Raw genomic sequence first — 12,334 nt, forward strand, 5'->3', positions numbered from 1 at the left:
CACAGGTTATTATGATGAGTAGCCATGGAAACAAGGTGTAGTTTTACAACTGGGAACAGCTGATTAGCATCTCAAAAGCTCAAATAATCCCTGAACTTTGACCCCAAATGCCAGAGGAGTTGAAACGGAGGTTTCATGGTGCACAGAGAGGAGGAGAATGTTCAAGCCATCTTATCCCCTACTCCAACATCTCTAACAAAACACAGGATTTAAAGAGGGGCACCAAAAGTAAAGGAGATGAGGGCTTAGCAACTGATGATGTCATCAGGAATTTCGTCTCTGATTCCTGGGTAACAAGCTGTTAGCATGTTAGCATCACACATCAACAGTCTTCAGTCAGAGGCCTCGTCAGATAGACTGACTGCTACTGGAGGCGATACTTCCGGCCCGCAGCATCACCATTCTGTGAGCCGTTGAAGGTCTTTGGATAGTTTGAGTTATGACATGTAGTCTCCTTTTGGGATAAATAGTTTAATTTAAATTTAAAACGATGATGAGACTGTGAAGAGAGACGTATGTCCAACCAAAGTCAGCATCAGAACTGTGTGGATATTTTTTATGAATTTCTCTTCGAAACACAAACAGGAAGTTCATGTTGTCTGAAACGAAACATGAGTTCATTTTCCTTCCAAACCACAAAAACTGAAAATGGGAAAATCAAAATTTTTGGTCAAAAATACTCAAAGTGTTGTACGGAGCCACTGCAGTTTGACCAATCAGAGCAGTCCTGCTTCAGCATCACCTGGATAATAAGTGAACCCTAAAAGTTGCTGATGCTGCAGTTCTGAGCAATAAACCAGAACCATAATTTGGTTTTGGGAGCTTCATTTATCAGACGGCATCAAAAGTCTTCATTAGTCTGACTGCTCACTGAAAGACAACTGGAGCTGTAAAACGATCACATCTTCTGTGACATCACTATGACATCATCATCTCTCTATGTGAAGCCAGAAACCAAAACCTGACAGTAACCAACAATAACGAGCTGCTCTCTGATTGGCTGAGAAAACAAACGAGCGAGCTTTAAAGATGAGGAAGAGGAGGGTGAGAGGAAGAGGCTCGCCGCGCTGCTGAAGGGGGAGGGGTGCATCTATCATGCATGATGGCACACACACAACACACACATAAAGGAGGCCAGGGACAACAGACAGCCCATTGAGCAGAGGCAGCCATGAGTCACATGACCGTCTGACGGACCAATCAGCTTCCAGGCTCCAGGATGCCTTCAGTCAGCAGATGCATGGAGGAAAGTCAGAGCATCTCCACTGGCAGCTCGTTTTCAGAGGGTTTTTCTCCGCAGACATCAGAGAGTCGACTCTGCTCATGTCTGGATGCGTTTTTAAAAATGAGGACAAAATGTCCTGAAAACGGAAAAATCCGACATGATCTCCAAACTTCCAGATGTTTGTTTAAAAGAAACAACCCTGTCAAGCAGGAGGCTGGGAAATCATCCCCAGCAACAATATTTCAATGCAAAACAAAATGAAAGTCAGAATTTGAGATTTCAGCAGTGAAAAGATTTTGAACCCAGTATTTGTGCAGATTGTGCCTCCATCTTCACATTTGAAGAAAAACTACATGAGACGCCGACAGAGAGAATGAAACTATTTTTTAGCTTAATTTTTCTGCGTTGGATAAAAAATTATTTACATATTTTTTATTATTTTATTGTTCACGATTTATGAGGTGATTTTATGTTTTTACATTTATTATTCAGCTCTTTTGCTCCTTACATCTGAAGATTTCTGGGATTTAAATCAAAGCTGTTAAAAGCAGCTCAGGATATTTCAGGAGAAACTTTAAATATTGTCAAAAAATCCCCAAACCTATCAGACAAGATCTTTTATTGCTTTGCAGGTAAATTTTTAAAAACCAGAAATAATAAAATACTTAAAAGAATCATCAGAGATGAAATCATGACCAATAAAATTACTTGGGATCATTGGGTGCGGCCATGATGGATTATGATCACAAGAACAACCTCTCATTTCTTCATCTTCCCATCAAAACTTCAAGTGGTGACGCTACTGTTCTTTACTGTCTCCTTCATAAAGCAGAAAAAGGATGAAGATGAAACGTCTGAGCAGAACGCACAAGCGAGGAAACAGAGACACAAGATGAACAACATGCAGACGCACCAAAGGGAAACTAGGGAGACCAATAACCAAACAGTTTCCTAACTGGAGAACCCAGAAAGAACCCAAATGGAACAAAATCATATCCAATAGTTCACAAAGCGTCTGCAGCGTTCATATCGCATTTCATCCAACTTTTACTTTGTTCATGTGAGACATGCATCATGATTCTGCATCAGAAGAAGACAAATGGTAAATCTGGACATAAAAATAGTCAGAAAATGATAATAATGAACTGAAATCAGTCTGAGTCAGTGAAGGCATCACAACCCAACCCCATCACTCCTGGTCCAATTCCACATCCAAGTAGAACCGGGTCAGAATCGGGTCAGAACCTGCAGTTAGTGCTCTGCGAAAGGCCTCTGCTGTTAGCTTCTTATCAGCTTGGTGGCCATGCTGTCACCCAACAACTTTAAGATCCATCCAGAGTGCTGTGGCGGCCATCTTTACTGCCATAAACAGAGCTCTCCGGCGGATGGCTATGTTCTTCTTCAGCACCTTTTTGGGGTCAGAAGCTGTTCTCAAAAAATAATTTGGAATAGGACATCAAGACCTGCTAAGTGAACATGAGAGTTCTCCTTCAACCCATCAATAGGGTGAAGTTCCTGCTGCATGTTTTCCAACCTGTCTTCTCCTCCAGCTTTTCTTTGACAGCCTGACGTTTCTGCAGCGGCTTTGACGTGCCGCTCTGCATCCTTCTGATCTGCTTCCAGTCCTGCTCTCTGATTTCTGCACGTGGAGCGGTGAAAGTGACCTCTGTGCGCCTGCAGAAACGCTGAGTTTGTCCTTGGTGTGGCTGCTGTTTGACCACTGAGGCAGGAACACCAACAGGGTTCAAATCCTGCAGATTTTACTGCAGCTCAACACATCACAGATACTGCATTGGAATATTGGTGAGTCGGCAGACACGTGTTCATTTTCACTGCAGACTTTAACTTAGTTTTAGTCAATCCTCTTGTCATTTTAGTTTTAGTCTAGATTTTGTCCAATAAGCTTTTGTACAGATCAGCTGTTTTTCTGGTCTTTTAGAGAAAAAATCATTTCACATACTGATAAAGTGATCAGCAAAGGATGCAACATTTTGAAGCACACAGACTAAAAAAAAGCCTTATGAAGAAAAGCAAATCTAAATAGTTTTAGAAAAGGAAGTTATAAATATGACAAGCATTGCATGTACAGATTAAACCCCACTAACCATGTTTCCATCAACTGTTTATTTTGTACATTTTGAGGTGTTGCATTCAAAAACATTGGAAATGGCAAAATTCAAAATAACTTCCTCAATTTTGCAAAAATGTTTTAACTTGAGGTGGCTTTTGGCTAAAAGAATTAATAATCTAAAGAACATGCGCATGTTAAAAACATACATTTTTGTACACAAAAAAGATACGACGATACAAACATATTTGCTGGTGCAGCACATATGTTACCATCCACTAGTTGGTCTGTGCCTTACCAGAGGCACCGAACTCAGAAAATTTCAGTCCACAGCGGCAGTCGGGTTAACCAAATGTTTTTCTTGGCGGGAAAATTCAATATTTCAACAGAAGAACTCTAAACATCATCTCTGACCTGCAGACTGAACTAAATGCATCTTGCTAAACGGGAGCTGACGATGCGTTGGAGGCTTTGGAGTATCTGGCAGACGGAGTGCAGATTCTCAGAGACTCTTCCTGTCTTCTGACTGCTTTAATCTGAGAAATGTTCCATGATTCAAAACTTGGGCTGAAGTGATGCTTGTAGTTCCAGTTGGAAGGGATGATTTTTTTCTGAGATTTGTGGTTCATGCTAATTTGCAACCTGCATAGCATCAGCATATTACAAAATCACACTCTGCTTAGGCTGATTGATTCATTCCAAACCAGTGACATTTTAAAAGTTCTCTCAAAATTAGCCTGACAACTGTTAAGAATTAAAAAGTGAAGAACTTGATCTTAGCTCGTTAATTAATTCTTAGTCCCGAATTCCTGTGTCTGTGTAAGTGTGCAGAGAGAAAAGAGCAATCGTACGACGTCAGACTTCAGATATTCAGAGTTTTATCCAGAGAAAATCAATCCAAGAAGAACTTTACAATAAGCCTCTCACCTAGAGCAAAAGTCCAAGATATTACAAAACAGAGACAAAGAACTGAGTAAAAAAGACAACAGATTAACAGAAGATGCATCCTCCGGGAAAACTCTCACCCAGCACAAAGAGATTCCAACTTCTGCTGTAAACCAAATCATTTTATAGAATGCGTAATCTCATCATTTAAATATATGTATTAGGAGGTGTGTTCTTTTCCTTTGTGTGGGCTGTCTCAATGTTAATTTTATTACCTCCTGCTAAAGAGCCCCAAAAGCAGATATACGGAAAACCCTTCTCGTATCAGACGCTGTCCAGTTTGATATAGAGTGCAGCTGCAGCGCTATCTGTGCCTCAAAATGTTTCCACAAGAAAGTAGTTTGTATTTTAACCCAGCTTGCACACAATGTAATGCTAAATAATGACTATAAGTTTGGATCTAATAAGTAACTATTTAAAAACATGCTTAAAGAAATATAGTTAATTCTAATATAGATAAAATTATTTATAAAAAGTTTTAAGATCCTAGTGAACTTTTGAACCATGCTCAGGAATTTGTTAATTGCCTGGCATATAGGCTCCTTATCTCAAGAGATCCAAGGAGTCTAGGCCTATGTTTTCTGTTTCTTCTGTCTGATCCTCCTTTTAAGAATTTATCTGCGTTTCAGAGATTGAGCCGTTGTTTTTAGTTTCATCTAAATTTATATGAACCTAGAGTGTACTTTAACTTTCTATGTTATATTTTATATGTGTCAAAGCTATCCTGTGCAGTATTGTGCTAACTTAAAATTCTATGTCAACACAACATAGCTAGTGGTTGTTGTTTAAATTGCCATACTTCCACATTACTAAAATTAAACCTGATAGTCTTATTTCATTATTTGTATCCTTTATGTATACAAAAATGTAAGTTTTTACTTAGTTTTCATCTCAAAAACTGCAATAAACTCTTTTAATCAACCAAGCTCTGCCATGGTGACTAGCAGTTACTCTGGTGTAGATTCTGTCCTCCTGGTCAGTTTCACTGGACTTTTGCTCTGGAGTTTTGAAGACGTTTCGCCCCTTGTTGCCTTTTGGCTGTAGATTTGATGGCTTCACAGCTTGGACTAAAGCTGCAGCTCTGTTTTATCCTATGTTTGTATCTTTGTGTCAGTTTCCAGTGAGGGTATGTCTGCAGAAACTGAGTGAAATGTTAATGATCCATTACTGAGTTCTGTAGCTGACATGAGATTAAAAACATAAACAAATATTGGGCTGGGTTTGACTGCAGCCCGTTGGGTCTGAGCCCAGCCGGCCTCTTCATGACTCTGTTTTAAAGCAACTTCCAGACATCAAACCGACACCAACACACACGCTGAGTCATGATCATCACAAGAAACTAGTGAACAATAAATGGATGTCTGATTTCTTTCATATCTTCCATAAAACATGACGAATAGTCAGAAATGTAAAGTACAAACTGAACTGTTTTTTACTTGGTTTTGAATATTTAACTTGTCCTTCAAGGACCTTGAAATGTACAAATAAACAGATCAGCAGCTGAAGTCTCTACAGCTTTATTTTGAAAAATGTAAGCAACAGGAAGTGCAGCAGCTCAATTTGAAAGTCTGATCGGAGCAATCAAAGTGTCCTTGCACGCCTTACCACAGCAGGTGTGTGTGTGTGTTATCTAAGTAAATAAAGTCAGACGAACTCAGCCCCGCCTGCCCAGAGCTGCCAGAAGGGCAGAACAAACCAGACCACTTATCCAGGACTGAGCACACAAGGCTTTGTTTAGTTTCCATCATCTGAAACATGAAGTCCATTTGTCTCCATAAAGCAGGAGGAAGCATTTTTATTAGTGGTGGCACTTATTTAAAATTTTTAATGGAGTTAATTACAGGATCTGTAATAAATTGTCAATAATTTTATTCAAAATCATAGACAAAATTAGCAACATTTTCAATTCAAACAATTTCTGCTGCTGAATTATTGAATAACTAGACAATGGAGCTAGAAAAACAAAGATATTTATAGTTTTCAATCTGTTCTTCAGGTTCTTCAACCATCGGAATAGAGCTAATTTTTATTCTGTCCATTTATTGTTCCAGAGTTTCAGAAAGTCCTGATTATTCATGGAGATTCTTTAGAAATGCAGTCTTTTTTGTTCAGACGCTGACATTAGTGATAGCTGCTACATTTTTAGCATTAAGATGCTATTTTCGGCCAGCATAGCTTTACTGATATTCTAACTCCTTTTAGCACAACTTGAACACATTAGTCTTTTCCACCATCCAATCAGATAGTTTAAAAGCAGAAATGAACCTCCAGTGGGACCAGACAGAAGCAGCTTCGTCGTTCATCAGCGTTAGCAGAAGTTGTTTGTGCGCCAGTTTTACAGGCATACTAGTAGCTCAAGATAAATGTTCTGGCCAGAAACTTTTAATGTTTATTTTTTCAGATCGTTAAAATGTATGCAATTAATTAGCATTTCTATATATTTATCAAAATGTGTTGATCTAATTTATTAAGGGCTTTGTAATTCATCAGCAAGAATTTATTTTTAATCAAAAACCCAAAATCTGGCCCAATTGTCAACATAAATTGACTGTATTTGATGATTGAATCAACAAATGGAGAAATTTGAATCAAATCAGTGATTTGCTGTGATTTTGACTGGATTGCTGCCTTCATGCTGGTCCATCCTGTCGGACAGGTCTAAATGCAAAACCATCAGCTTTACACTCTTCTGAGTCATCCAACTATGTCAGGAAAATTCTGCAGAGGCCTTTTTGTTGAGCTTTTCTGATCCACTGCATTTTGATGTAAATGTGTCTTTACAAGTTACAGGAAGTAAAAACCAGAAACTAAAGAAAAACGAGTCCTGGGTTGAAAACATGCTGGCTTGGAGACACTGACAGGGTGAGATCACATTTTCAGCCGTTTGTTTCCTCATGTGGTCAGGATGCTTCGCGTTACCTCAGATATTCTCCAGCTTTAGTTTTTAATCGTCATCATTAAACGGTGCTGCTCTCATCACCTGGGGCTGCTTTGCTGTCGCCTGAACCCAGCAAGGATCTGGACCAGTCTGATATATAATCGTTCAAACTCTAATTCAGCTTTCAGATGTTTAAAATCTGCACTGTGATTAATTGAACTTTAAATAATTAAAATTATTAAAATATTATCCCTTTTTAATAAGCCCCATCAAACAAACTGAGATGATTACATTTAAAAATTGTCATCATGGAAAAAGAATGCAATGGAACTGCACAATAGTAAATTATTTTGTACAAATATTGTACAAGTTGACTTTTCATCATGTTTTATTAGAATGTTTTAAACTAAATTATTTCTGAAATAATTTGAGCTATGAATGGATTGAATTGGATTGTTTATCGATAAACTGAATCACTTAAGAATAGAGCAAAAAGCTGGAATGGTTCATTTTCATTGGATTTTGCGCTGCAACTAATGATTATTTTAAGAATCAATTATTTTGATTGATTAATTGGAGGAAAATGTGAACATTTTGCATGTTTTTCACTTACCCACCCATATTTTTATACAATATTAGAAATACCATAAAATGGCACCCATTTGCATTGTTCCAAATTTGACCAAGCATGATTAAAATTAGATGAACTGAGTTTAATTTAATTTCACAAAATTAGCTATCATGAAATAAAATGGAATTGAAAATTAAAGCTTAAATTTTAAGGAATGATTAATTTAATTATTTAAGTTGGACTGACGGCATCATCATGCTTGATGGTACTTGGACATAACTATAAAATATCTGGAAACAGAAAGGCACACATCAGTTGTATTGAACTTACACCTCTGTACTTGTTTATGTGTGGTTCAGGGCTCAGCACATAGATAGCTACCTTGTGGGGTCTTGACATGTTGTGGGACCACCAGAAAACTTGTAATATTTCAGTGTGAAAACTCAGTTTATGTCAGGATAATGTCTTCAGAGTTGATAACAAAGTCAGCATCCATCCATCACCAGTGAGTTTTGTCCCAGCACAGACCGCCCAGCCCCTGTTCCAACTCCCCCCGTTTTAGTCAATGAAAATGAAACAGGATATGTGATCACGCACTCTGCTGCAAACAAACACAAACGATCCGTCTGTCGCTCCATGTGCACAGATATTGTTTCCAGCTCTTTAAAATACTGTCGACATGCAGCTGCAGCAACCAGCAAAAACAGCAAATCAATTATTAATAAGACGACTATTGATGTTTTAAGGAGCAATGTTTGATATAGCAATCAAGGCAACGTCTATTTTACAAAGCTCTAATGCATGCTGTAACTCTTACATTTGCCCTACTCATCCCATAATTACAACACTTACAAAACCCTTCAACTTAGCATGACACTGTCAGACATAGCGACCAGTTAATCAACATTAATTAAAGTGAAATTTTAATTATTTTATCAATGTTTAATGGTGTCTAACATGTGCTAATGCCAGACTTTTGGTTTTATTTTCCACTTTTAGCCTTGCTCTGTAACTTTAGTGGCCCTATGGGAAAGTTGTGGGTTTAATTTCAGCTTCCTCCTGCTATATATATCTGCCTCTGGGCAAAGAAGCTAACACAGAGTTGTGTACTGACTGTATCTGGATGAATGTGGCTTTAAACTATTCAGTCCATTTGTAATTCTATCTGTGAAAAGTGAAACAAAGTGCTTCACAACAGCAGAGCATAGAAATTAAACACAAATTTATTTAATGAAGCGGAATGACTGGGTGTGAAATGGTGAAAAAGGAAAAAATGGGATGAGTAAGTTCAAAGACAAAAAGAAAAATTCATGAGGAAGACAAAAATGAGCGAATAAATGGATTAACAAAGAGGGGAATGTGTATGAAGGAGTAAAAGTGAGTAATTGCAGAGGAAAACCTGACTATGAGAGAGAAACCTAACGAAGATGGAACGAAAATCAATAAAACTACGATGAGTCCAGAGAATCTGATTCATGTTGGGCTGGACGGGAGGAAAAGCACATCAGTAAATGTCTGTAAATGAAGTTTCTCTGCCAGACACCAGAAGCGGTGAACTTTTCTGCAGCTCTTCATTTAATCAGCTAAAAAAAGTTCAAGATTAAGAAAGAATTTTATTTTCTGTCAAAATAACAAACTCAGAGCAGTTTTATTCAGGCTGTCCAAATAAATCCTGCATTAATTTCCTTTTTCTGTCCAGTAATCAATCATTTAATCCATAAAATAATCCCAAATAATCTCTCCCCTGTACTGATGTTCAGTGGAGCAGAAAGGCCTGAGCTTTAATGCCAGAAGGATGTTTTAGTTGCAGATGGAATGCTGCTAAGTAATGAACAGAATCATGTCTTATTGTGGCAATTGATTCATTGGCATAATTAGTACCTCTAATGATGGATTAATCATCATAATAATCAATGAAGTAATTGATGACTAAAATAATTGTCAATTGAATCCTGGGAGCAGAACACCAAGTAAAGCTAAACTGAGGCTGATAATAAGCAATCAATTAATCGCATCAATTAAATGAGCTCTGTCATTTCCACGCTGATGGTCACTTTTTGAAGGGATTCTTTTATAATCTGTTTTATTTATGGTTTTGGTTGGAAGTAGGGCTTTCTTGGCATTTTGTTTCTGAATGTCGTGTTTCATGTTGGATGTTTAAAATATTTTCCAGTTCCAGTTTTGAGAGTTTCTGTCTGTCTCCTCTTCATGCTGTGTGGAGACGCAGCAGGAAAAAACTCTACATGCTGCAGACTTTGGTTGGACAGCAAAGTTTTACTGCAACACTGCAGCCGAAGTCAGCATGACTGAGTTGTGAGGAAATCGTAGCGAAATCCTCCTGATCTCTGTCCCTTTTCCCCAAAGTAAACAAATGACCACATGTATATATTTCACTTTCACGTCTTCTTTTGGTTCCTGCCACCGGATTATCTGACATTTGGAAACCATAGATTAGACTTATTTTTCAAGCTTAATGTCTTTTGACCCTTGACCTGATTGTTTTCCCAAATCTTCCAGAAAATGTTGTTGTGTGTCTGCAAGTTTTTTACTGAATTAAAGTTTTTTTGTTTTTGACAGGACATACTTGCTTTAATTAATTTATTTATTTTTGCTGTTATTATCAATATATTACTTGCAATAGTCTCAAAACAACAATAATGTTTATTGCAATTGTTGCTGGGACAGTTTATTGTTGAGTAAAGTCTGAACCAAACCGAGGACCTTTCCACTCCGGTATGTTCAGCAGCAGCCTGATGATTTCCTGGTTCAACTTTTCCAGGTTTGGTTTGGAAAGCCAATGAGGTTTTTTATATCTCCAGGTGAAATATTTCAAGTCAAAGCTGATCAGAGGAATGAAGAGTAGAGGAATCCACAGAGGAAATTTCCCAACTGGACTTTTAATTTAGAGCTCAGAAAAAGAAGCAAAGCTTGGAAGATGATTACTGGAGAAGAAGAAGAAATGAAATGAAAGATGAGAGAAGCTGCTGAGGACGGCAGTGCGGTAAACTCTGCTGAGCCTCTTTCATTCAGATCAGCTCCACATCCAGCTGCTGATTTACCGATCAGAGGTTATTGATCCCCCTCTGCCCTCCGTCATCCCCCCACCCTGACGGTGAGACAGGGGATGAAGAAGAAATGCAACAAAATTGCAATTACTGCTGAACTCAGATCATCCCAACCTGGAAGAACCCACAGGGGAGGGGGACACGCGTGGAGCTGCAGCAGAATGACTGCTTGACGTGATGCCCCCTCCCACCTATTGGTCCGCCCAAACCGCCAGCATCAGCTGTTCGCTCCAGGCGATCCAGAAACGCCGCATCGCGCCGCGCCGCCCGCGCGTCAAAGCGCCGCTCTCACCCGGCGCAGAGGCGCACAGTCATAAAATGGGTGAGGCTTTCCAACGAAGGCCTCCCCACCGCCCCCTCCCACCTTCACACGAGCAGGAGCACGAGGAAAGCCGCATCCATCCATCCATCCATCCATCCATCCATCCATCCATCCATCCATCCATCCATCCATCCATCCATCCATCCATCCATCCATCCTCCTCCACATTCCCGCGGCTCTCCATCAGGGAGGCGGCGGGCTGCCGGATGCGGCCTCTTTCGGTGTAGAAAACAGAAAATCTGCATTTTTCCTCCTGTCGGTCAGATCTCCTCCTCCGTCCCTCCTCCTCACACGCATGCACATCACGCACGGCCCGAATTAGAATTAGCTCGGATGGGTGCGTTTCCAGCCGTGATGCATGCAGCTCTGCATGAGGGGAGAAAAACCCGCGCGGAGCGGCGGAGCTGGGCCTTGACGTCTAGCCGCTCAAATCCGCCATCAGAGGCGGAAATCCCGCAAATAATCAGAATAAAAAGAGTCCAAACTGCAGCCACGCAGCATCCGTTCACACCGCACAGCCTCCATTACGGGTTGCAGCACACTCTGTATTCACAGCATGAAAAGCTCCGGGCCGCAGCGCGACCCGCATCCGAACCTCCGCAGAGCCGCCGGGAACCCGCAGCAGCGCGGGTCCAGCGGCTCTCCCTCCCCGCATGCTCCGACCGCCGCGCTCAGGCAGGCCAAGATGCTGCGGTGGCCCTGGAGGAGGAAGAGGAGGGGAGGAAGATGGAGGCCAGCGGGCGGATGGGAGAGGAAAAGCAGCTTACGCTTCGCAGTTCCGCCGTGCGGTCCTTCATGGCACCGTGCTAGATGCTAGAGTGCGGGGAATCGGCCCTGGTCCGTGCGGGAGGGGGGCTGTCCAACACCGGATTCCAGCGGGTCCCTCCGGGCGTCCTCCTCTTCTTCACGGAGCAGAGATGGAGAGAGGAAGAGCGCGGTGTGACGCGTCTCCGCCTTCTGCTGCTGCTTCGGAGGCTGTTTTATCCGCGCGGTGATGGTGCGTGAATCAGCCCTCCTCCTCAGCTCGGTCTGCCTCTTCCTCAGTGGATCTGTCCCCCCTTTCACTCCGCGCCTTTCTCCGCTTCCTCCTCGGTGCGGTCGCAGTGTGGCCCCGCAGCGCGCAAAGCAGCAGCCCGGCAGGAAAACGGAGCGAGAGAGAGGGGGAGGGCGGGGGGGCTCATGGGGGACAGAGGGGGGGGGGGGGGGGGGGTGGTACTGATGCTGCAGAAAAGGAGAAGGGGAGGGAGGGGGAGATGCGGA

The 12,334-nt window shown here is 41.1% G+C and overlaps 1 protein-coding gene across 1 annotated transcript in view; it reads right to left on the reverse strand.

Moving 5' to 3' along the window:
* Positions 1-12,229, reverse strand: part of LOC129373782 (syntaxin-1B) — a 50,820-nt gene extending 38,591 nt beyond the window's left edge. Inside the window, exon 1 of the mRNA XM_055051868.1 lies at positions 11,842-12,229. Coding sequence (XP_054907843.1) covers positions 11,842-11,871 — 30 coding nt within the window. The 5' untranslated portion in view covers positions 11,872-12,229. The remainder of the gene's footprint in view (positions 1-11,841) is intronic.
* Between the last annotated feature and the right edge of the window lie 105 nt (positions 12,230-12,334).

This window comes from Poeciliopsis prolifica, unplaced genomic scaffold, assembly GCF_027474105.1.
Source record: "Poeciliopsis prolifica strain line A6 unplaced genomic scaffold, Auburn_PproV2 SCAFFOLD034, whole genome shotgun sequence".
NCBI lineage: Eukaryota > Metazoa > Chordata > Actinopteri > Cyprinodontiformes > Poeciliidae > Poeciliopsis > Poeciliopsis prolifica.